We start from the raw sequence: 25,855 nt of genomic DNA on the forward strand, positions 1-25,855 counted from the left end.
AGAGAGACAGAGACAGAATTGTAGTTGTCCATGTCCAGGCACGCACACGTACACACAGAAGTCAGAGAACGCCTTTCAGTGGCCAGCTCTGTCCTGCGGCCAGCTTCATGCTCTCTGATACTTGGCCCATCAACTTCTGGGTGATTGTCCTGTCCCTGCTTCCCTCCCTCTCATTGTAGGAGTGCTGGGGTTTTAGTGGTGTGTCGCAGCATTTGGATTTTTACCTGGCTTCCAACAATCAAACTCCGGTTGTCAGCGCTGATTCCATAAGTGATTTTACCTGCTGAATCCGCTGTTGTAGCACCCTATTCCGAAAGTTTCTTTTTTAAAATTGTCACGAGGAGGCGGGAACCCAGAGCCTCAGTGGTGTACCAAGCGCTCTGCTGTCACCTGCTTCCCTACTTCTAACTATATGGTCCTTTGGTTATCTCAGCTCAAGCCTGGCCCACTGTATGGGGATTTGGGAAGAGCCTGGAGCTCCCTCCATTTCTGTTCTTACTAGACCTTCACCAGCCATGCCCTTCCCCTCAGGCTGAGTTTGCAGCTCAGTCTGTTCTTTTCCCTCCCTACAGACAGACGGTCAGCAAAGGAGTAAGGGGACCAGGGGTGTGGGTAAGGTCTGCATACCTGATTCTGATTTTGTGTCTTGTTCACCTCCACTGCCATCCTCATTAAACCTCCTGGAAGCCAGGCACTGTGAAGTAGCAGGGAGATGTCTGTGACTCTGGGAGAGGGCACAGCTGGGAGCAAAGGTGTCTGTCCTGTCTCCTGCATGCTTGGTTCACGTTGGCCCATCTCACTGCCTCCTAATTGTTCTGACCCAATAGGGAGACTCTCAGGTTATTCTTTGTCCCGATGTTGTTCAGGACCTTGGAACTGACAGTGTCCACCTCTTCCCTTTGCCAGGCTTCACAGGGGACCACTCCAGCCCTCATACACTCTAGTCTTCCCTTCTGAGTCTAGTCTGCACATGGTCTTTTCAGACTTGCTGTCATTCCCCAATCCAAAGCTTGGGAAGTACCTAGAACAATCGTAAGTATACCTGATAAGTATAGGTGGGCTGTATCTGCCCCTGCACTCAGGCATTGATGCCTTCTCTGTTTTAACAGAGGAATGTCTTGTACTTCAAACGAGTGGCCTTTTACTGTCCAGCTTGGGTTACAGGACTTGCAAGGGACACATTTCAATAAATGAGACTGTGTGGCTGCATTGTGTCATCAGAGAGATACTTGGGTTTCCTTTTTTGAGAAAGCCCTGGTTGGCCTGGTATTTGCTGTATAGCCCAGGCTGGCTTTGAATTCACACCTCTTGGCTTATCCTCCAGAATGTTGGCTTGAGCCATCCCATCTAGCTAAGAAACGAGCTTGTGATTACAGGGCGGTCTTTGGACTGAGAAGGCTAAAGTAAGAATTCACCGCACCTGGGGCGCACCTGCGGACATTGCCAGGTGCCCTTTGCTGGTGAGCAGCCAATTGGGTTTGCCATCCCTCCATCCACTTACCCACATACCATCCACTCCTTTCTCCTGAGGCGTATGCTAATTGAGCATGTTCTCCAGGGGCATGGAGTGGGCTCTCACTGTGACCTGAGTGCCTTCAAGGCCTGGGGTCTTATAAACTCACATACTCTGTTGAGGGTTCCTTGGCAAATGGGGCACAGAAAAAAAAAAAAGAAAAGAAGTACTAGTCTTCTGAATAGGGAAAATGTGGTTTTCCAGATTACAAACCTGAGCTCATCTTGAAGTGAATGAAACGTTCAGAAGAATGAGTTTGAGGACAGTGTCCTAGAAAGAGGCAGGACATGCTGGGGACTGCAGCCATCCCACCTGACCACCCACTGGTCTCTGATCGGCAGCTGAGCAGGGTCTGGCTCGGTTAGTTCATGGCCAGGAGACTTCCTGGGAGTAAATACCAGGTGCTGTTGGCTTTAAGGAAGAGGGGAGGTGGAGGCTGGCCTCAGTGCAGGGGGGTCATACTTTTATGGGCAGCAGAGGAGTCTGGTGGAATAGATGGAAGTGACTCTTGGGTGAGCACACCTGGGAGCAGCTCCGGGACCACTGATTGAGAAGACTGTGCTCCCTGTACACCCACACACCAAACACAGTCTTCAAGTACCCGTGCTGTGTCTCTCATCTCCATTTAGATAAGTTTAAAGAGAATGTGTCTGTGGTGATGTCCTAGACAGATGTCAGTCGCTGCAGACCACGCAGACACAAAAGTCCTCACAGGCAAATGGACAAGCATAGTACATCTCAGATGCTCTCGGTGATAGAAGAAGCCAAGATTAGAAATTGTACAGTGAAAACTAAGAGAGTCAGGCCTGTGGTCATAGCATGGGTGAGGGGTGGGCTCATATCAGAAGCAGCCTTCGTGTGGGGCCTGCCTACCCCTCCCAGGTTTAGAAATGGGATTACAGAAAAGAACCACAAGATTTGACCCCTGGACTGTTTGCCGAAATTGTAAGTATTCCAGTTTTTATTATGACTGTGGGCTGATTCCCACTGATTCCTCCCCTGGCTTGGTGTTTAAGTGACATGAACCCATCTGGAGGGATAGACAGGTCGGTCAAGCTGAAGTGTTTTGTAATGGTTGCCTAAAGAGGACAGGAAGGCTGAAGGGTTCATAGCTGTGGAGAAGAGTGAAGCTGGGGGTCGGGTCAGTTTATTTTCATTTTAAAAGATACCCACAAGGTATCTGGCGGACCAGCCTTCTGGATGACACAGTATCATCTGTAGTGAGTTATTGACAGTCCCTCAGCCTGATCTAAGGCATGGTGTCTCTTTGGGTGCAGCCCAGCTGGCTCCTGTGGCCGGTGGTGGAGCTCTGACTTCCATATTTGTCAGGGAGTACCACCGTCGTCCTTTGGTCCCCCATCTCACCCAAAGCCCTCCCATTTCATCTAGACAGGCTTTGAGCCTGGTTAGCCTGTCAGCCTCCATGAATAGCAGCCGAAGCAGGTTACTTAGTTGTCGGTGGGGTGACAGTGCTGCTTCTGTTAAGACCGCAACACTGCTGGGTGTGGGCTGTCAACCCCCAAGTTTTACGGGAAGAGACTTGTGTCTGGAGTTTAACAAAAGCACAGAAGTGGTCGGTAATGGTGCTCTAACTGCTCTGCAGCATGCTGCGGGGGGGGGGGGGGGGTGGGGGTGGGGGCGGCCATGTCTTTGAATCTCCCTCTCTTCAGCCCTGAGTTAGCTCCCTGGCATGGATGCCTCACTAGCCCCTCAAAGCTGGTTTCCCTTCCATGAGAAGGAAGTGGTGCCCATTGCTGAGAGCACGCAAACCTTGTGTCTCTGAATGAAAAGGTGCATTCACTGCCTGGCACCTGCTGTTTCGAGGCTACCCCTACCTGCCCTCCATTGATGGGTTAAGTGTAGGGGAGACTTTTCCCATAGATTTAAAAATGGTTGGCTTGAACAAACCACAGAGCTAGATGTAACCATACTTTAAAAAGCTATTTGTGTTTTTGCTCAGAGCATAAACACAATTGTTGAAGAGCCAGTTTGCATCCAGGTTTTAAAATTAAAAATAGCTTTTGTTAGGGCTGGGGATATAGCTCAGCAGAGTACTTGCCTAACACGTACAGAGCCCTGGGTTGATCCCCAGCGCCACATAAAGCTGAGCATTATGGTGCAAGGCTGCAGTTTCAGCACAAAGGAACCAGAAGAAGGAGCACCAGGAATTCAAGGTCATCCTTGGCTACCCTGTCTCAAAATGTAAAACAAGTAGCCATTAGCATACCTTACCCAGTGTAGATTCCAGGCCTCACAGTCTGTTGGATGTGTGTGTGTGTGTGTGTGTGTGTGTGTGTGTGTGTGTGTGTGTGTGTGCTCTGTTTATAGCTCTATATTTAGTGCCATCTGGGAGTCCTCTCCTCAGCTCCTTGGCCTTGCCCACCATAGATGGCACTGTGGCAGGAGAGACCATGAAAGGCACACCTTTGTCCTCACACAGACACCCAAGTGAAGAGGGGGGTCAGACAAGGTGAAGGTCATTCTTGGACATCCCTGTGTGGGTATGCTACAGATGAGTGACCCCAAGACGGTGACACATGTGAAGTGACATGCACTAGATACTAGTAGTTATTAGTAGTCAACGGTGCCCCCAGCCGCCCGCGTGTTGACAGGCTTCTTTCTGATGGAGCCCACAGGAATTTAAGACTACTCCTTTTTCTTCCCACACATCATCCCTTGATTATAATTTGATCAGAAAGCTCTCCGCCTTGGATCTCTGCTTTATTTTGACATATGCAAATTATTTGCAAATTAGAATAAGAATATCCAAAACAGTCTGTTGGGATCTCCGCGTTGTTCCTCCCAGCTGTGTCTAGGCCAAAGTCAAACAGTCACAAGCAGCAAACAGTGTGGGCTCAGTTCAGAGTGACTCCATCACCGTGATTCACATTCATAAAGGAATCCCAGTGAACTTGGAAAGAAAATGACTTTCCTGATGGGATCCTATCATTTCAAACAAATGTCTTCCGTGAAGAAAGAATATTAATTACAGCTGGGTTCAGAGCAGTCCCCTCCCCTCTTTGAGTTGTGTGTTCATCTAGAAGCACAAGGTCGGGGTAGATTTAAAAGCCGATGTAAGCTTTGAAATTTAATTCATCCTGGAACTGAGAGCAGGAGTTACTGGGGTGTACAGGTGCTGGAAGGCCGGCAGGCTGTGGCTTCCCCTTTTGTTCTTTAAAGCATTCTATTCCGTTGGGAGGTCATCACCTGGGACACTCCGCTTGTGTATCACCAGATTGAGCAGGTGAAGATGGTAACAGGCAGGCTAACGTGAGGCCCTGGCTTTAGTTCTAGGTGACTCTAGATCAGTGGAATTCAGCAACATCTTTGAAAATCAAGCTCAGTGGTCGGTGCTTACTTGCATGGGGGTCTTTCCCTGTCTTGTTCAATATTGCCCTGTTTATCCCACTTCCCAAAGTGACATCTAAGTATAGCTCTCATCTCTTCAATTAAAACCCGCTACAGGGCTTTTCTAACAGGGCGGTGTGCGAGTCAGGCGGGGCAGGGCCTTGGCTCAGTGTGCTGCTCTGCAGGGCGCCTTGGAGCAGGCAGGGCTCCTTATCTGCTGAGGAAGGAAGCTCTTGTGCCAGGCATGCATTTTTAACACGGAGCAGGATTGACTTGCACACGTTCAGTGGGGACCTCTAAGACCTGTGTGTGTGTGTGTGTGTGTGTGTGTGTGTGTGTGTCTGTCTGTCTGTCTGTCTGTCTGTCTTTTCCTTCTCTTCTCTGTGTCTCTGTCTCCCTCTTCCAATCTTCCCTCATCCCCTGAGTGTGTGTGTGTGTGTGTGTGTGTGTGTGTGTGTGTGTGTGTGGTGTGGTGTGCATGCACATGTGCCCATGGTGCTGTTATGAGTGCCCTGGAGTGATTGATGTGGAGTAAGAGCCTGGTTTTGCTATGGGGATTTATAGGGGGTGGGGCATGTTGCTGCTGCAGGCGGTGATTAGAGCTTTGGTGTTTCTTACTAAATAACTATCTTGGCAATGTAACTGAACCATGAAAGCCAAGGGAATGCTGTGTCCGGAGAAGGCAGACCTTAGCTCTCCCTTCAAGGCTCCTAGGGTTGTCCTTTCCTGCAGCCTGCAAACCCCCATTCTGATGCCTCCAGGGCTGCGTCTGCTACTGCTGGCTAATGAGGCCACATGCAGGGAGTGAATATTGCCACCATCTGTCTTGGTTCCTCATGCCCTAGTAGGGGCAGATACCTGGATCCAGGAGGATGCAGCTGCTGTGCTGGGCAGGCCCAGTGTGCTTGTGTTTGGTTTCCAGCCTCTGACCGGATTTGCAGCCTTTTCCGGACACAGCTTTCAAAGCAAAGGGGGGGCAATCCTTGCACAAGGTATCTATAGTTGGCATTTCTGAACACAATTACAACATTTGAGCACGGCATGCCTGGCTTTAATAGAATCTAACAGTTTTCATCAGGAGGTAGAGATCCGAGCCTAGATAAGCCGCTATAACTCACTGTGGGCCGTGTACTTCCTAGCTGCCTAAACGTGTGAGTTTGCGGTATGGGATTCTGTTTTCTCTAGGTGGGGAAGTGGGCTTCATCCTGAGAGACCAGAGGTGATGGTCTCTGCCATCCCCAGGTGACCTGCAGTTGTAAGTTGCTGGGAGTACAGGCTGTCCTGAGATTTTACCTAGGAAAGACCCTTAGTATTATTCAGACATCATGAAGGTGTGGTTGGCCTCACCAGCTTGCCAGGGTCTCAGCTGAGCTGGCAGGCTTTTGGCATGTCTGTGAGTGATTTCTTGATGGGCTAATTGATGTGGGAAGATTCACCCTAAATGTGGAGAGCACCATTCCATATGCTGAGGTCCCAGATTGAACCCAAAATGATCTACAGATGTGTGACTAGTGGCTCCCTGATGGTGTCTGGTGAGCCCCAGTAAACCTTAACAAAACTTAAGGTATTTCTGACAGTCGTTTTGTAACAAGAAAAATAACTAAGAGATGGTGAATGCTGTGGGCTGTTGTCCTAGCTCCCAGTTCCTCAGAATGTGACAGTATTTAGAAACAGACTTTATCAAGGTGGCTAACACGGGGACCTTTGTCCGGTAGGGCTGATGGCCCTGAAGAAATCAGAACATGACAGACATGCATGGGAGGATATGCAACACAGGGATGGAGGGGGTCACGTGGCACGGGTGGTCTGCAGCATCCACTAATTAGGGTTACCCCGATTCTGCCTATATCTTGGTCTTGGACTCGACTCTACAGAGCCATGAAAATCTTTCACCTGTCATTGAGGCCCCCAGCCTGTGGAACTACATGGTGGCAGCCTTAGCTAACACAGGGTGGTTCTAGCTGGGACCCTTAAAATGTTGAACAGCTCCATACTTAAGAAAGCTTTTCCCTTGTGTGTTCCTTTCCTACCTGAGAACGTGAGCATCTTTCTCTGATAGTGAAAGGACTTCCACTAGCACAAGCAAGAGAATGGCTGCCCCCGGCACCTGTAAGAATCTGTATGTCTTCAGAGGGACAAGCAATTCCTCTGGTGCCCAGGCCTGGGGAGGGCTCTAATTATATCCGGAATGCCTCTGTGGGGAAGAATTTATGGCTTTATAAGTGCGTGTTTCTGATTTAGGGACGGGAAGTTGGCAATCGGGAGACCTCGCTGCCTTCTAGGCTGGAAGTGGAGTCTGGGAGGCTGAGTGGCAGAGCCCAGCCCAGGAGCCTGGAGCTCACAGGGTTGGCCTGGCGTAGGGAGGGTAGGCAGGAGGCAGATACCCTGACAGTGTGTGGCCTTGGCGTGAAGACCATGGGGTAGGGGTTGGGGCTAAAGCAAACACCAGCAGGAAGCCAACAAGGGGCGTGGTTTCCGAGCCTGGCTGGCTCCACTCTAGGGGCTCGGTTGGGCAGAAGGTTGGGGTGAGGTCATGGGGCCTGCTCTAACCCTGCTCTCCATCTCCCTCCTCAGCTCTGCTCCCTGGCCTTCTAGCTTCCATGTTTCCCCTCAGTTTCTGCCTGCTTGTTCTGCAGCCTCTCCCCCAATGCTGCTTCCTTTCCTCCCTCCCCTCCCCCCAGTTTCCTTCTTCCTCTTTCTTCCTGCTCCACTTAGGCAAGCAGAATGAATCACAGCCCCTCAGCCAGATCCCGCATCAGCTTCAGCTGACAAATGACCAGATATATTGGTAACAAAATTGCAGCTGTAACAAGCATGTGTAGCCTTTTCCCTTGTGGTTATTTCCTTAAAAGTTACAGCATAACAAAATAATGATTGAGATGCCATTAGTTCTGGTAAGTGTTCTAGAGGCACGACCACGGAACACTCAGTACAACTGTTCAAATAAGGAATTGGAACATCTTGGATTTTGGTATAGGGGCAGGATAGCCCAGCAAATAGATGTTCCCTGTGGGTTGCTGGGCCTCAGCCAGTTTTCATGTCTCCTGTGGGATCCAGGCACAGTTAGAACCTGTGACTTTACCTATTCATGAAAGAGTGATAACAGTAGTCACACCTGCCCTTGAACGCCCTTCTCCACTACAGGCCGGGCATCAGGCAGGGCAAGATGAGCCCTAACAGGAGCTTGGCTGCAGAGAGACTGAGAGCTGGGAACTGTGATGACCCTGGGCTGTTGTCTCACTTTCCAGAGATGAGATGTTTTGCTAAGAGCTACATGGCATAGTGTTCAGGGCCTTGGGGGTCTCCGTTATCGTTTCTTGCACCTTATTTGAATCAGATAAGCTTTAAATGCTCTATGCACTCTTCACAGGGAATGCCTACATGCCACCAGCTCCTTGGGCCACCTTGTCCAGGCTGGAAGAAGTGTAGGCTGGGCCGGCTGGCACTGTTGTGATCCCTGAGTTGACCTGCTTGTGTTGGTGTTTGATGGCTGCCTGGACGAACTGAGGGTCTTAGAAGCTTGCTTTCCTGGATGCAGTGTATACTGGCTGCATTAGGCTCCTGCCCCCCCCCCCCTATAGACCCCAGTTTTCCAGAGTCTCTCTGAGAAAAGCCCCATGGGGATATTCTGCTGTTTACTACCCCTCTCTAGCCCTGAAATTTCCCACTATGACTGTTTATTCTCTGGAAATCCTTAGACAGGGGAGCAGCAGGTAAGGTCTCATTTTTCCTCTGGGGGTCAGGTTGGGTTCCCTGCATATCCACCATCACAGCCCATGCTGTGACAGTGGTGGCTATGAGAATGTATGCAAAGCTGGGTGCTGGTTAGGTCCGGCCACCAGCCATTGCTGCAAGATTGATGCCAGTCTCTTTTGAAGCAGCCCAAGGTCATTCCAAGTCTTTTTTCTGACTCTTCTAAGCCCTAGGCCTGGATCTCTGCAGATACCTTGAATGTCAAGTTACTTCCAGTCCTAGGAATGCCATGTTGGGCCTGGCATGGTTCCTATCCTACGCCCAGCTAGGAACTGAATATCAAGGGCTATCAAAAGCCTCTGCCCCCCCTCCCCCCATGCCTAGCACCCTGTTCCCTGAAGCAAAGCAAGGCCTGGGCTCTCCATGGGCAGTCACATCTGGAGCAGCCCTTCCTCCCAGGACACAGTATGTTTTCATGGTTTCCACTGAGGGAGGAACAGGCTATCACAGAGGGCGGCCACCCAGGGTCAGCTGCACAGGATTTTTGTGGTCAGGGAAGAAGTGACTCACCATCTGACCTTCCCTGTCTGTTCCTAACTGCAGGAGATTGTATGGGTAAACTTCTGTGTAGGAGAGGGGACCAAAAGGGGCACTGTGGGGGTGCAGTGCCTGTCAGCTGACCTGGTTTGTGACAGGATTGGGTAGGACTGCTACCCTGCCGAGGTGATCCCGAACCACCTGCCAGCAAGGGGGGTGGTGGTGGTGGGGAGAAGCTACTGTCCCTGAGACTTGAGGTTAAGTTCCCAGGGCAGACACAGGAAAGAGTGTCTATTCTTCAGGGAAGGCATGGCCAAGGCCAGCGGCGGGGGGGACAACAACCCATATCAGACTCCATCTTGCCTAATATGATTCTCTAACAGGAATCATGGGGTGACTGCAAATGACATGGTTAGGATTGAGAAAGGAGCTGAAGTTGTGTCCAGTGGGGAGGTGGAGGCAGACTTGCAGTAATCACTGGTTCAACACCTCACACACCAGATCATGTGAGTCTGTCTGATTGTCATAGCTCTGTCATGTTTTCACAGGCTCAGGATCCCTTACTTGGGTCTCAGGGGTCTGTGTCATTCAAACCATGGAACCTGGCCCCAGCCACTGAGTTCTTCAGGGTGACTGAAGGTATCAGGCTTGGTGACACTTGAAAGGTGTTCATTTTACTCTGCAGGCAAGACATAGTTACTGAGCAGAATTGCACCATGAAGCCCTGATGCTGTCAGGGCTGAGGACTGTTTCTGGAAAGGGAGCTGAGTGTAGGCGTGTGGAGTAGGCTGGAAGGATGCTTGACTTGGACATCCTCCTGTGTGGGATGGCTGAGGGAATGGGAAATCCCTGAGAGGGGAAGGAAGTAGTTCTGACTGGAGTACAGGCGATGGCTACTGGTTGGAAGGCCTGCAGGTGGAGGAGAGCACCTTCTAGGTGACTATAAAGAACAACACGGGGTCACCTGCCAACTCAAATACATGACCCAAGGTCATCGTGAGAGGGGACAGGCAGCTTGAAATCATTGGCGTGGGAAAGGGCTGTCTGGGGCTGCAGTGAGAGGCAAGGTCTTGTCATCATTACAGGAGAGGTTGGTGACACATCTTGATGTTGCTGCATGTGTCCTAGACTGTCCCTCTTAGGGATGAAGATAGGGTGGGACATGTTCCCAGGTGATGTCTGTGCTGCTTCAAAGGCCACATCTGAATTGGGGTTTCAAAGGATGTCCTCTGGGCCATGACCAGGTATGACGTCTTAGAGTCATGAGGGACAGGTAGGGTAGTGTCTGCTGTGGACTGTGATCTCCCCTGTCCTTTGCTGAATAGAGAAGAGAAAGCTTAGACGACAGCCGGTGTCAGCTCTAGGTGAGCCACCTGTGTGGCTTATGGAAAGAGCCCTGGAGTGGAGGGAACGTGATGGCGTGGACAGGCGTGATGGCTGCCTTTGTGGTGAACTGGTCTTGAGGGAGGGATAAGAGGCGAAGGGGCATGGAGTTAGCCAGCCCCTGCTTTGTGTGTCCCTTGCTGCCAAGGATGCAGCAGTGTCTCGGGATTTCTGCGTCAGAGGGCACTGCCCAACAGAGCCCAGAGTCTCTGTTCCCAGATCCTGGCAAGTTTGCCTTTGTGTGTGGCCGGCCAGTTCTCCATCTCTAACATCACTCTGACACAGCATGCAGAGTTGGTGGGAGGACCACAAGTCCTGGAATACTCCGAATTGGTGACCGTCGCTCTTCAGCTCTCCAGTCTCCTTTAGTTCGCCATCCTTTTTGGAAGATTATGGAGCTGGTGGCCAGTTTGGAAGGAGTCACAGGGAGCTAAGTGTCAGGCATGGTGAAGAAGCACAGTGGCTGGAGCATGGCTGGGTGCCTGGCAGAGCCCTGCAGCTTCATTCTCAGCCCTGCCCTACCCCACAGACTCCCCACCCCTCCTCTAACCCCACCCCCTGAGCTATAGAAGCTTAGCTGGACCTCTGCATAAGGCCCTGGAGGCTTATGTGAGGCAGGTAGGTAAGGCGTGTGCGGAGCAGGTAGGATTCTTTCTTCTCTATTACTGTCAGCCATGATATGGGGCTTCCTTCCTTCTCTTCCAAGGAGCTCAGGTACAAGGCAGCTGCTCCCTTGTAACTGCCAGGGGAAGTGGTTGCTGTCTGCTGCCTGGGTTTGCTTGTCCTTGGTGCCTGAGGACCACCGAAGTGATCCACTGGTTGACAGTAGCAGGGGAGAGGGAGGAAGGTGGAAGGACGTGTCATTTAGACGGGGAGAGAATGGATCCTCCCTTGAAACCTCTGGTCAAAGAATTCCAAGTAACCTCTGGGAGAGCCCAACCTGGGGTGCAGAGATGCTCCTGGGGACCTGTGCAGACCCAGGGCATCATTTACGGCCCCCACTTTGATAATCACGTACATGCCAGGAAAACCTGTTAAACCTCCCAGTGTAGGAAGATGGGGTGTCCAAGGATTTCTATCTTGGCTGTCTACTAACATCTGCTGACTAGTGCCCTACTCTCTGCCTTCATCGGAGCAGTTGTGCCTGCGTGCAGACGACCCTCAAGATCGGGCCTCTTCCAACTGTTGCTGGTCCTTCATAGAGGATTCTCACATGATCTTAGTTACTCCGTCCTGTGCTTAAGCTGGTCCTGTATAATTCCGTTGTAATCGCATGTGGTCTTGGGGTCTCCGCAGGTGCTGTGGTGCTGTGGATTATAGACTGTTTAAGTCCACCCAAAGAGACCCTAACTCTGCATCTGTTGGGAAGGCATCATCGATGCTGGGGCAAGATGTTCTGGTGGTCCAGGTGCATTGGGGTTAACTGCCCTCCTGTGAGCAACTTCTGACTGCTGCTGAGAAAGTCTGACCAACTCCCTGGTTCTCCAGGTTGGACTGTGGGGAACCATGCTTTGGCATGTTTTTGCTGCTCTGATGAAAGGAGTAGATGTTCCCAGCCGCTAGGGAAAGAGTTTCCATGACACTAGGATGTACTTCGCAGCCATTGAGGGTGTGTCCCATTTGTTGATGCCTCTTAATTCCTTTTCCTTGGCTGCATGCACGCAGCTGATGTGTGGAAGGCTGGGGGGAAGGAAGATGAGGTAGGAATCCTTCTGCACACTGTGGTTGTGGCCACGTGGAGTCTTTAGGGAATCACTCTAAGTGGGAGCCGCTGTGCTAAGTGTTGCTTGAATTCATTTCTGTAAAGTGATGGCTCATACATCTGACTAATGTCTTAAGTCTTCTTCACTGACACAGAGAAAGTGTCCATGTGTGGTAGTGAAGTTTCTCACAGTGGATGCTCTGCAGAGCGTGCTAGAAAACCACAGCAACTCACTGGTTTCCATGTAGGTGGAGATGTGGTCTTCGCTGGGTTTGGGACTGTCCTGGGTATACTGTTCCAGGCTGTGTTGAAAAGCCGTGGCTGGGTTTCGGATCGGGCCTCTTTAACTATTGCTGGTCCTTCATGGCCCTTCTGCAGAAGGCTCTGTTAACTTCTGTTCCTTGGTGGTTTCCAGTGTCATAGGATGGCATCTCTGTGGGAGTGACAGTGGAGGATCCCTAGCCTTTGGAGGTCAGTGCTAGTCCTTCCTGACCCCTGCACACCTAACTTGGGGCATCTGTAGATGAAATGAGTGTATTGTTACTTAGCTGTAAACTTCTACAAAACCCTTCCCATTGTTTTATTCATGGCCACAAGACTTGTTCATTCAGTAATTTGGTAGGTGACCTGTCCATCCTCACAGGATGATGGGTGGTTTGATGGCTTGCATCTCACTAATACTGGTCCGTTTTATGGCTGATTCCTGGAAAGAACGCAGTCTCTCTTACCTGAAGCCCAGTTAGAGCTGCTGGCCACTGTTAAGCCATGCAGAGGTGGGAAGGTGTGGCCGGGAAGCACCCTTGAGTTTCTGCTCAGTGTAGAGTTTGCACTTTGGAGCAGATGTGCTCCACCCATGGCAGTCTTGTCTTCCTCAGGACGTTTGCCAGCACTTAGGGACACTTTTACTGATATAGTCAGGAAGGGTATTTCTGGGATCAAGTGGGAGGAGGACAGGCCTGCTGTTGCACAACCTGTAAGAAGGCTCTGTAACAGTGGACGGGCCAGCAGAGTGTCACAGCATTGAGGGCGGCTGGCCTGGCACCTCTTCCTCTCAGTGTCACCCTGCCATGCACTGTGGGCACTGTCCATTTCCTGCCCTCAGCCCCTGGCACTTGCTTCCGCTTAGCAAACGGCTTCCTACTTCTCTGACCTTCTGCCCCGCAGGTTCCCCTTCTCCCTCCAGCCAGCCTTCCTTGTACTGTTTTAGGCCAGCTCCATGCACTGACACCATCAACAGCAGGTGAAGAGTTGGCCTCTTGTTGGAAGTCCATCAGCCCTCTGCAGATGGAGGACACGTGCCCTGGCCACTGCATCATGCAGGGTGTGTGTCACCTTCTGTGGTGCTTACCTGACATTTAGGAATCCCTGGGACTGAGATGGACTATACTGTGTACTACCAGGGGGCAAGATCCCCTGTCCTTTGCCCTCACATTCGGGGACCGTTACCCATTCATCCTGACTGTGCCACCTTCTAACAGGATGTGGGGGGCAAAGCCCTTTGTCCTGGAATCAAGCCAAATTTGGTTTTGGTAAGTTTCCCTGACCAGACTTCCTTCCTTGTTAGTGTCTAAAATGTGGTGACATTGTCACTGAGGTGACAGCCAGGGACCTCCAGCCGCAATGGAAAAGCTCACAGAAGCACATTGCCTGCAGGTGTCTGGCCACACGCAGCCAGGTCTCTGGCCTGTTGACAGTCTTTCCTTTGGTGGCTGCTCCATGAGGAACAGCACAGGAAGTATGATGGTGCTCAGGCAACCCCTGGTCCTTCCTCCTGCTTAGTCGGCATGTCCCTGCCCTGAAGAGGAGCACACATTCCCTTCCTGACCAAGCATCAGGTTCAAATGCTCTTCTTTAACATTTCTCCCTGTATCTGAGGGAGCTGGATATGAGTACCGAACCCAGGGCCTCAGGCCTGCTAGACAGCAGACATTCCATCAATGAGCCAAAACCCTATCGCTGTATTTTAGTTTTGTGACAGGCAGGGTCTTGCTAAGATACCCAGAGGAACTTGAACTTCTTCTGCTGCCCATAAAAGCCTCAAATTTGCAGTCCCTCCTATCTTAGCCTCCCAAGTCGCTGGGATAACAGGCCTGAATGATTGATTCTATTTGCAACTTTCAGCTTGTAAAATCCAAACGCTGGGGTCCCCACAGACCATATCATCCAAGGGGGGGGGGGGGGGACAGTACCCAGAGCACAAATCTCAAATCAGAAGTCCTCTGAACTGCCTTCCGGATGGGATTGAGGCTCATGTTGAGATCTGAAAGCGACAGTCACATACAACATTGCACTGTCAGCCAGCAGCCAGCAGCTCGCTCCTGAAGCCCAGCAAGAAGCTCTTTGTGGCTCTGGGCATCTGTGCCCAGGCCAGGGTAGGACTTTGCTTTGTGGTTTCTGATGCCAGCAGACAAGAATCTAAGAGACCGTGACCCTGATTACTAGCTATCAAATTGTTTTTTTTTTTTTTTTGAAAGTTGGCCTGTGAAGCAGGTGGTTCCTCTGCCTACGTGCAGAGAAGTTCCTTTAAATAAGGCTTATAGGCTGTAATCAATACCTGCAAAATCTAATGTCCATGATGGAGGCTTAATTGATGACCTGCTAGAAATGGCACTGGATATAAACCAAAGGCTTCTATAAGCTTTGGACTGGGCAAGTGGCCAGATGCCAAGGTGAGGAGGTAGGGGATCTCGAGGGCTATTTGGACCCTCTAAGGCTTTTCTTATTCAGACAGCTGGGTTTCTGCAGTGCCCAAGCCCTGCACATACATGTGCTTTAGAAGGATGGAGCAAAGAGATCAAGGACACACACACACACACACACACACACACACACACACACACACACACACACGTCATGTGTTCGTTCATTTGTTTCAAAATGGTGATATATGCTACATGGTATGTGTGGAAAATCCAAGATGTGGTCCGGTAGTGTCCATTTAGGAACACCCAACAGAATACCTCAGGAACACTCAGCAAGGCGTGTGAAGCGTTTTCTTTTAGCAGAGGCAGGTCTGGCTTTGTGCAGGGGATTTAGGTTTTGGAGTGACAAGCTCAGGCTCCTGTGTCTTCTGAGACTGGGAGAGCCCAAGTCTCCAGGGCTGTGGGGAGAGGCCAAGACTGTGATGGGGACATGTAGGCCTTCAAGGGGTGTTTAAGCCTGGTGTGTGGAGCTCGTGCGTCCTCCTGCTTAGAGTGCCCAGAGAGTGAGCAGCAGCTTGGCCGACTGGGTGCTCTGAGTCTCCCAGGGAGACTGTGTGTCATCTGAGGTGGATGGAATGGATTCTTCTACTCTGCTGCCTGCATCCTTGTAGGGTACTGCACAAAACCTGGGATGGATTCCATACCAAGAAAGAACGGCAGCGGTTATAAACCTTCCTAATGGTGAGACCCCCCAATACAGTTTCTCTACCATAAAATTGTTTTGTTGCTACTTCATAACTGTAATTTTGCTCCTGTTATGAGTCATAATGTAAACATCTGTGTTTTCTGATGGTCCTAGGCGACCCCCGTTAAAGGGTCATTCAATTCCCTAAGGTGTTGTAACACACAGGTTGAAAACCACTGCTGTAAAGGAATGCAAAATCACTACCACACCCTCATTTTGTTACGTATGCTCCAGGTAATAAGGAAAATAAACGTGTTTCCCTTTCTTTACGCTGCACTAGATACTGTTAGGGTTCACATCGGTATTGAAAGAAGCCTTGTTCTTGCACACTGAGAGGTAGCCTCCAGCTCCAGGCGCAAGGCTCGCTCTTTCCTGTGTTTGGCTCCCGTATCTCATCTTGCAGATCTGGTGACCCAGACATTTGTGCAGCCACTGTACTGCTGTAAGGCTAGGCTGTTGCCAGGTCCTGGTGGTGCTGATTTATTGATGGACAGCACGCTGGTTACTGTTACCACCCTGAGACTGCCCTCCAGTCTCTTAGTCCTAAGATTACAAACATCATTTTTACAAGTTTGTGAATTCCTTGAGGCAAGAGACCCTGTCTTATCCTTTTGTGTACAGTATAACACACTCTCGCACACACTCCGTCTCTGTATGAATAAATGAGCCCATAGAAAAACAATGAAAATAGGTTAATAATACTTCCTGGTAATACCAGGATGTTTAATTTTTTTCAATGCTCTTCCTTGCTAATAAAGCCGCTGAAACGAAAGACGTGAGTGTAGACTTGGGCACTGAGATTCCAATTCAGAGTTCCATTCTCACCCAGCAGCTGTCAGTCCTGGGGGACTCAGAGCCTGAGTCTCCGAGCCTCGGCCTCCTCCTAACTGGATACATGTAGATATTTTAACACGTTTCATGCCTGGCTTCCACCCCTTCCCTCCTTCCTCTTGGGTTTTATCAGAGAGAGCCGCTTTATTGAAACAGAGGCTAACATGGCCTTGACCTTTGAATGGCATGTCCGAAGGATCAGAGTTTCGAACTGAAGTACACCTTGCCCATAACTGATGATAGGGATTGTGTAATTGAGGTAGAATTCATTAGTGGTGGCTAGCTGTATTTTCAAATATCTTTGGAATACAGGCTGGAAAGATGACTGAGTAGGAGAAGTGCTTGCCATACAAACACCAGGGCTGGACTTTGGACTCCCAGTCCCCACGTAAACGTCTGCGGAATGTGGCAGCTCATCTGTAATCCAGCACTGGGGAGAGAGGTTGGGAGATCCATGGAACAAGCTGGCTACCAGACTAGCCAAATCAAGTTCTGTGTGCAAGTGAGAGACGCTGCCTTAATGTATAAAATGAAGAGTTACTGAGGAAGAACACTGACATCCACCTGCACCTCCACTTGTGCATGCACCCCCCATACACCCCCTCTCCTGACACGAGCTTGCCCACATGCAGGCAATAAGTAAATGAGTCATGTAGCAACTGTTCTAATAGTTTTCCATTAAAATCCATGTTTCATAGACTTCAGTTATTTTGGGAGACCTGACTCATTCATTCATCCTTCTACTACTGTCATTGGCATGAACACAACAGATGCCTCCCACATTTTGTGGTCTCTCAGCTGGGGAGACCTTCCCAGCCACTGTACCTTGCCTAGGTGCAGCCTCTAGGGACCCATGGCCAAGAGGAGAGATTCCCATCAGCATCTGGTTGGTGGGCACTGTATATAATGCATTTTCCTCTTGGACTTGTAAAGGGGAAGACCGAGAAGCAGCGCATCTGGGTTCAGGATGGTCTTATGTTCTGGCTTGATGTCTGTATATAAATCCTGTATTACATGGGGGTGGGGAGGTGTAGCCAGAATGAAGGGAGAGGCAATTTTTAAATATTCATGGTGAGTGTGCCTGACCCACAGGCTCCAACTGCCCCAAGAGTGCTAATCTAAGTTGGGGAGCGATTATCTTAGTCCTATAGGTAGAGAGCCTAGGTGGTCAGGAAGAGGAGGAGACCGGCAAGTTGTTCTTCCTGCTTCTAAGCCTGCTGCTCAGACAGCAGATTTATATTTTGGAAAACATTGTATAAATTACCTTAGAGATCAGTGGCCTCAGGGAATGACTGGTTTTGTGTTATCTTTCTTTTAAAATTATTTCTTTTATTATGTGTATGTACAATGTACCAAGAACATGCAGGCACATTTAGAGGTCACAAGGGGGCATCAGATCCTCTGGAACTGGAGTTAGAGCTGGTGTGAACCCCTATGTGGGTTGTAGGAACACAGCCAGTGCTCTTAGTTGCTGAGCCATCTCTCCAGATCCTCTTGTTTTCTAGGAGTTAAAAGTTAGAAGTCACAGGTTTCAAAGAAATCTTTGATATTGTTGAGATCTGGTCCCTCTCTGTGGGCGGCTGAACATGTAAGATCAAACTAGCCTCAAACTCAACGATCCTCCTGCCTCAACTTCATGGGGGTTTTTTCCCAGCAAGTCATTTGGGTTTCATTTTCTAAACTGCACAGATAGCTGAGGCCTCAAATGACCTTGCAGCAAGCAGGTCCTGGAGAGCGCAGTATAGGATTACTGCGCGAAGCTGATCCGCTCCGCGCGGTGGGGATCCATCCCAGCGCTTGGGCTTGCCCTCCGCCGCGCTCGCCGCCGCCTCCGCGCTCCCGGGACCCGCAGGCCCCGCTGGGCGCGCGGCCCGCAGTCTCCGCACGTCGGCCTCCGCCCGCCCGCCCCGCCCCGGCGCGCATTTCCATTTTAAACCGCCGCCCGCCCGCCCCTCGACCGACCGCGGCCGGCGCAACCACCCGCGCGGCACGGAACCTCGGGAGAGGCGGAGGCTCCCGGACTGCCGAGCTGTGCAGGAAAAGGCCCTGGGATGCGCTTCGGCCCGGCGCACTAGACAATGAAGCCGCGGGCGCTGCTGCCCGCCGCGGGCTTTGCGCACCCAGGCCGCACCTGCTGGCGAGGCGGGTTCCGTGCCTGAGCGCCCACCCAGCCCCTCATGGCTCGGCTCTCCGGGTGCGGACCCCGGCAGTCGGGCCGCGTGGCACGCGGACGGGCGGACTCCAGGGGCGCTGTTCCCGCAGCCTGAGCGCGGGCCTCGCTGCGCGCGGGGGGCGTGGGCGCCGCTCCCCGCCCGCTCGGGCTCTGCACCTGGCCAGCTCTGCGCCTGAGGCGCGCGTCCCGGCAGCCGGCGGCGCTGGATGCAGCCGGGCCTCGGAGGGCGGCGAGGCGGCCGCGGCCCCTGGGGACATGTACCTGCTGGACGGCAGCGGCGAGCCCGCGTCTTCGCCTGCGGACACGATGTCGCGCGGGATGCCCCCCAGGAAGACGGTCTACCGCATCTCGGTGACCATGGTCAGGAAGGAGCAGCTGGCCGCTCCGGCTCCACGTCCTACTCGGCGGCCCCGGCCCGCGCGCTCCCCGGAGGCGCCCGGGCGGCTGGAGGAGGAGGCCGAGGAGGCGGCGGCTGAGGATCCTGAGATCGGGCCGCGCGCCTGGGACTTCCGCGCCTTTCGCACACGCAGCACCGGGCAGCTGGAGCTCGGGCGGCTGCGGCCGTGCGCACACGACACAGAACCCACCGACCTGATGGGTAGCCCCACGACTGAGGGGCCCAGCAGTCCTGATGGGGAGGAGGCACGGGCCGCGCCCCTGCGGCGGAGCCTCAGCTTTAGGCACTGGAGCGAGCCCGAGGTGCCACGGAGCCCTGCGCTGAGCGGCGGGAGGCGCCACAGCAGCTCTGGAAGCCTGGCATGGATGCCCGACGACGATGTCGAGGCGGACGTCGTTCCGGAACCGGTGGCTGGAGTGCAGCCGGCTGCTGAGAAGCGCAACACCTTGGACGTGGGCGAGGTGCTTAGCAAGAACGATGCCCTCTCAGACCTGGAGCGCTGGGAGCGCAGCAAGAGCAAGAACCGCACGCTGGACAACAGCGACCTGCAGCGGCTGGAGCGCGCGCGGGCCGCGGCTGCCGGCCCTGGGGCCGCCTCGGAGCACCGGCTGCTGCGTTTCTTCAGTGGCATCTTCGCGCGCAGGGACGGCGGGCCCTCACCCCGCAGCGGCGCCCTACGCTCGCGCGGTTACTTCAGCCTGCGGCGGGCCCCGGCCGACACGCATTCGTCCAGTGCCGAGAGCATCGAGGGGTCCCCGCGCAGAGGTGGGCAGCCCAGCCGGGGACTCCTGGGCTGGATGAAGAGTGGTGGGGGCTGGTCTGCGGTCCAGCAGACTGCAGTGTGAGCACTTTGAGGCCCGGGAACAGCGGGGGCAGTGCTCTTCCTGGTGTCCAGCGAGGGTGCATACTAACCTGCTGCACAGTGCAGCAGCCTGGGTGCTACTGAATGCTGTCACTCCGGGCTTTATGTGCTTTAACAGTTCTGGGCCTCCCACCTGGCCTTAGTGAGTTGACTAGGGTAGGAATACCTGGCCAATTTTTGCCCCTTGCTGGTGGCTGGTTCAGCCTTCTTCATCAAGAAGTATGGAGCAAGAGCATGCCTCTGCCTAGACCTGGGGTAGGGTGTGGGGTGGGCATAGCAGCCCCGGTCCTGGACAGTACTATGCAGGTGCAGCTCCTGGCTGACCACGCACAAGGGGCCTGGATCCCTTTTGCGGAGATCCTTGCCTCCTTTCCTCGACACTGGGCAGGCTGTTGTTTCCACCATCCCTAAGTGCAATGATGGCTGATATGGAAGTTCCTACCAATGGAGCCTTTGATAGAGTCAGCTCATTATCGGTGAGAATGAATGACAGGTATCCAGGCTCCTCTTTCTCCCCACATGCCATTGGAAAAGCAAGCCCGGACTGGTCATAAATGCTGGAGAGTGAGGTGACAGTCCTGCAGCCCACCCTGAAATCTCAGGGGTGTCTGTTTCTCACATGCCTACTGGGGCCTTTTGGAGAAGTTTCTGGGGTTAGATTCTGAAAACAAATTAGACAGCAGATAGATCACATTTGGGGGGCAGGTGGAACCTGCTGTATCCACGAAGCATGGATCCGGTTTCTGTATACCTCCTGGAGGGAAAACACTGAGCAGGGAGGGAGTAATTGTTACACCTATTGTAGGGGAAGGGGAGTGGGCATCTCCCTAGGACGACTCATGCTTCTAATTACAAAAGGCTGCTGCTGTTGGCCATGGAGGTAGAAGTAGCACTGGGGTGTAGTCATTCCTGAGCCAATCTCAGCTGGCTCCAGCCATCCCGGAAAGAGTTTCTCCCAACAGGGAGGGTAGCTGACTGCCTCAGGTCCAGGTTCACACTGAAGCCAACCTTGGCAGAGGACAAGACTCAGAAGACAAACTCTTTCCATATTGCTGTCTTGGCCCTAGGCATGCGCTAGGGAGGAGAAGGGCTGGAGCCAAACCCTGCCGCGGCCTGCTTGCTTGCTTGTTGTCTTTGTTTTGATGGAAGTTCCCTGTCACCGGGCTGGGTGGGTTGAGTACCTTACCTGTCTAGTGTTTACATGCCTTTTGCATCTGACAGACTCCACGATCCATTCCAGTCGCAATCCCTCGTACTTTCCCTCTCCCTCCCAGCACGCTTCTAAAATGTTAGGAAATGATTAAGAGTTATTTTGGGGCCAGCGGGATTGACTCAGTCAGGTGAAGGCACTTGCCACCAAGTTAATGATCGACTTTGATCCCTGTTGCCCTCATGGTGGAAGGAGAACTAATTCCCCCAGGTTGCCCTCTGACCTCTGCACATGAACCACGATGCCAGTGGGTGGGCTCACCCATGAATGTAAGTGAAGAGGGAAAGAGTTGGTTGGCATGAAGTGGCTGTTGCCATTACCTGCCCAGAGGAAGTGGGATCTCAAAGGCTCTTGTTTACCAGTGGGATTGCATCTGTTTTTGTGGACTTGGTAGAAAATAGTAATTAGTTGCCTGTGTTCCAGATAAGTACTGGTCTTACAGGGGGATGGGGGCGGGGAGGACAGACGTGATTGGCGTGAGCGTGCTTCAGCTGCACCTGGGCACAAGTTGAAAGCATTTGAGGCTTGATGTTTCCTTTGGGACAAATGCTTGAAAGTAGATTTGCAATATTAAAGGTGTTAAGTGTGTTGGAAGTTTGCCCCCTAGGGGTGCAAGTTTTTAATAGTAATGGCTGTAGTAATGATCGAATTGTTTGTCTCTGTGGATTGACCAGTACCACAGACTTTATGGATCCTATAGAAAACCCACAAGTTCTGTTTCTAATCCCAGTGCTTGGGAAGTAAGAGTTAAGAGGCTCACCCTCTGATACATATATCAGGTTTGAAGCCTGTCTCAGAAAAATAAAACACAGGCTGAAAATAGCATTTTTTTTTTTAAAGTATACTGGGTCGTAGTGAACACATATACACAGAACTCTGGAGTCTCACTTTATTGTAAAGTCGTGTGTGTGTGTGTGTGTGTGTGTGTGTGTGTGTGTGTATAAAGCTATAGCTATACACCTTTCACCAGTATGAAGTCTTTGCCATTGGTGAAAGTGTCAGAAGTGTCAGGTCAGTCCTCAAGACATGGGGACAGCCCAAGGTGTTTAGAGCCAGTGTTGTAGCATCCCAGCATTCAGGTCCTCCCATTTGGTTAGGATCCTGTGCTTTTATGCATTTGTTTCGTAGAATGTCAGTTGTTGAGAGAGGCATGGTGAGTAAGAGTGTGTAAATGTTCTTGCAGAGGATCCAGTTCCTAGCACCCACATCCGGCAGTTCACAGTGGCCTGGAACACCAGTTCCAGAGGAGTCAGATGCCTCTGGTCTCCATGGGCACTTGCAGTTAGGTACATACCCATGCAAGACTCAAATACATGTACTTAAATAAAATATCTCTTAAAGGATATCAGTTGTTCAGAATTTAAGTGTTATGTGAATGAAAATTCCCGCCCTGAAGCTACAGTTGAGTGCCCCCGGAACCCATGTATCCCCTTGTGAATAGTGCCAGGGCTGGACCCATCATGCCTTGGCTAAACTTACTTTGGGACTCAGGTGGCTTTGCAGGACTCAAAACTTTTGTTATTAGAGAGAAGGGTGCTTGTTGCTGTATGTGAGGTGTGAGGCCTGGGGCTCCCTACAGCTGCATTCTTTGACTAAATAGTGACAAAAGTCCAGCCTAGGCCACTTCCAAGCTGCTTTTACTGGCCCAGGCTTAGGCCCCTGCAGACCTGGAGCCCCATCAGCATTTTTGGATGTCTTGCTGACTTTAAATCTATCCCATTTGCTGACTTTAAATCTATCCCATAATGATTTGGAGGTTGTGAGTCTAAAGGGAATCAGAGGTGCCAAAACCCAAAGACTGTCTAACAACTATTAAATTGTGAGCTGGCTGTGAGAAAAGTTACTTTAAAAGCTGTAATACAGTAAACATTTTCCCTGTCCTAGAACACATGGCTGCCCTCAGACGAGATGTCTCTGTTAGCAAAGGCAAAGGCAAAATGATTACATTCTCTGCTTTTTCTGGATTCCCAGTTCAAGGGATTTAGGACGGAAAGATGGAGACAGCAGCCCACCTTCCCAGGATGCTTCACCAGGAAGGCTCTCCTCACTGATTCGATGAGTCCAGGGCTTACATGCGTTTGACACATTTTTCAGAGACCTGTGTCAGATCAAGGGCAGCTTTGTGTTAGGTGACACGTGTGTTAGGACAGTCTGTTGACAGAAGTATAATTCAATATAAAGAAAGCTCAAATTATAAATGGTTAATAGCGTCCGCCAGCTGCTGTGTCAGCTGCAGCCTGCTCTCTGACAGGTACCATCAGACTAACTTGCTGACACTCCTAGGGACTAGCCACCAGGCTGGAGGTACGTGGGAGGATTGATTACTGCAAGAAAGTGATCCTGTGATCACTTCTGCTAGGGTTAGTTTTTTAAATTAGTAATTTATAACTGATTTCTGAGAGTTCCTCAGTGCCTGTGCCCCATGGTTTCTGAGTCCCTGGCTCTTGTATTGCATGGTTATTATGGGATGAAAGGCTGTTAGAGTATCAAACAACAAGAAAACGTGGGTGGCCAGAAGGAGGAAATAGCAATTAAAGTGCTGATATAACTTGGTACACTGTTTTCCACTTGATTTGCCACGGGACAGGGCTAATCGTTTGTAATGAAGCAGTGTCATTCAAAGTTTCTCCTTTGAAACACTTTGAAACATTTCGAAGTTGATTATCTACTCGGTGTTTGATGGCAGGTGAACATTCAGACTAGAAGAGCTCAGTCTGGTTGGTTTGTTTGTCCTTTGGCAGGATGGGCCAGGATTGTGCAGGCTGCGCTAGGGAGAGCAGCCTTGAAGGTCAGCCTGGGAACCTTTGGGCAGCCAGGACTAGGCTGTTTCACTAGGTCTGTGTCTTCTGCTTGGAGCTTCATTTCAGCATAGGTGACCTGCTTGTATCTCTTTCTGACAACATGGGCTTGGGATATCCCGCTGGAGTAGTATTCAGGCAGGGCCCCATTGCAGCAACCTGTTTGGCTGCTCAAGTGTTAACTGATAGCTCTTTGTTTAGAAACACGGCTGTTTTGTTCTGGGTTTTGTTTGTTTTGTTTCTCTGGTGCACCAGCACATCCACGGGGTCATCTGCATTTTCTAGGCTGCAGAATCTGAGGGCCCATGGAGGTACAGTGCCTTCCTGTGTGTGTGCACAGATCAGCAACAGACCTGCTAGTCTCAAGAGTGAGTTCCTGGGCCAGTGCTGGTGTTAGCCCTCCATGTGCTGTGCATGCGCACAACAGGTTTGCTCTTGTTAAATGCTTTCAGGAAGGATGGATGAGAGAGCCAAGGGGACACGAAGGATGGAGCAAGTGTCCTTGAGCTGGAGAAGGAGTTGGTTGGTGACTTCAGGGGGTAAAATGGGCAGGATCTTGCAGGATCAGCAGGAGTTTGCTACATGAGGAGAGGACTCCCCACCAACAAGTTAGGATTTCTTTTGGGAACTGCTAAGCACCCCATCCTGTCCTCAGATCTAATACATGTTGGTGACAGCTACCCCAACATAAAGCAGAGAAAAAGAAAAAGACGTAATCTTCTAAACAATATTTATGTTCCTGGCATAAAGTGTTCTTTTTGCAGAGCAGTGGCTTGAGACAGCTATATTAATTTAAATTGTCACTGCAAGTGAGATAGGGAAGGACAGAGAAGTGTTTTCTTACCAAGTAGCCTCGCTGTCGGGAACTACGGCTGTGTGGCAGCTCCACATGATTAAGGGCAGGATTGGTATTAAGGTCAACAGATGAGCAGAAAAGAGGGGAGATTATTATCTTTTCATTATTGTGAGAGAAGGACCATCTGCCTATGGTGGTTTGGCTCCTACTGAGCCCCGAGTCTGCTTCTTGGTGGGTGACAGCCCTGGGGTTCCACCTTTCATGATGGCGGGTATTCATCTGGCTTAGCTTGCTCTCCTCCTCGATACTATTTTGGACATTGCTTTAAACGCCCCTGCAGTGTAAAGGAACTGCATACCTTCTATATGGCTAGTTTGAATTTAAAGGTTAGTTCTACCCCACCTCCCCACTGCCCCCATTTTTTCTTGTGCTTGTTTTTGCTTTTGGTCCTGCTTTAACTCAGTTGCTCTCTCGGCATCACCGATGGGTATAATGCTCAGAAAACTTAGCAATCAGTAAGCCACTCTGACCCAGGAGATGGGAAAACTCCGTTCTCACTGTCAGTACCAGGGCGCACCAGGGCGAGTGCTGGACGGCATCCTTCTGACTTCTCCTTATCTGGCAACTGAAGATAATTTTATGAGGTGCATTGTGTCCACAGGAGTGAAAGGGGAAAGAGAGTTATGTTCCCACACCCTTGCCTGGAGAGCAGAGAAGCCTTGCGTCTCTTCCGACATGGGGCTCTGGGTGAGGTTTGCGTGAGGCAGTGTGCCAGCTGGTCTGGCCAGCATGCAGGAAGGTTCTCTTTGTTCAGTGCACGACCGGCACAGAACAGTGGGGCTCAAGTGCTGAGAGTGGGTGTCCTTTTGTTTGAGATGGTCGTCACAGGGAATCCTGTGTTCCCTCTTGTCCTCGGTGCCTGTCATCGCAAGGGCTCCTTTGAGTGGGTCTGCTGACTGTCAGACACTCGGGAATTGACTACATAAACAATGGCAGCAGCCTTCTGTATGAGGCCCCCACCCTTGCCCTTTAGCTCTGACACCAGGGCAGGATTACTCTGATGCTGCTTCTGTTGGGATGGGAGATAGGTATTTATCTAGTGCTTACCTTGTGGCTCCAGTGCGCGCTTCAAAATTCTGATTTGTGGGGGATGCGGCTCAGTAAGCAGTGTTTGCCTAGTGTGCATGAAGCCGTGAGCTCTGTTGCTAGTACCACATAGACTGAT

At 51.3% G+C, this 25,855-nt stretch overlaps 1 protein-coding gene across 30 annotated transcripts in view; it reads left to right on the plus strand.

Moving 5' to 3' along the window:
- The window catches only part of Agap1 (ArfGAP with GTPase domain, ankyrin repeat and PH domain 1), a 435,485-nt gene that overhangs the window by 105,207 nt on the left and 304,423 nt on the right, over positions 1 to 25,855 (plus strand). For 17 of the 30 annotated variants that reach the window (XM_087566465.1, XM_087566467.1, XM_087566469.1 and 14 more), the window contains exon 1: positions 18,354 to 19,729. The exons of the other annotated variants lie outside the window; for them this stretch is intronic. In XM_087566465.1, coding sequence (XP_087422591.1) covers positions 18,823 to 19,729 — 907 coding nt within the window. In that variant the 5' untranslated portion in view covers positions 18,354 to 18,822. Of the gene's footprint in view, positions 1 to 18,353; positions 19,730 to 25,855 lie in introns of those variants that run through there. 30 annotated transcript variants of the gene reach the window in all.

Source organism: Rattus norvegicus, chromosome 9 (genome assembly GCF_021556685.1).
Source record: "Rattus norvegicus strain SHRSP/BbbUtx chromosome 9, alternate assembly SHRSP_T2T, whole genome shotgun sequence".
In the NCBI taxonomy this organism is placed as follows: Eukaryota; Metazoa; Chordata; class Mammalia; order Rodentia; family Muridae; genus Rattus; species Rattus norvegicus.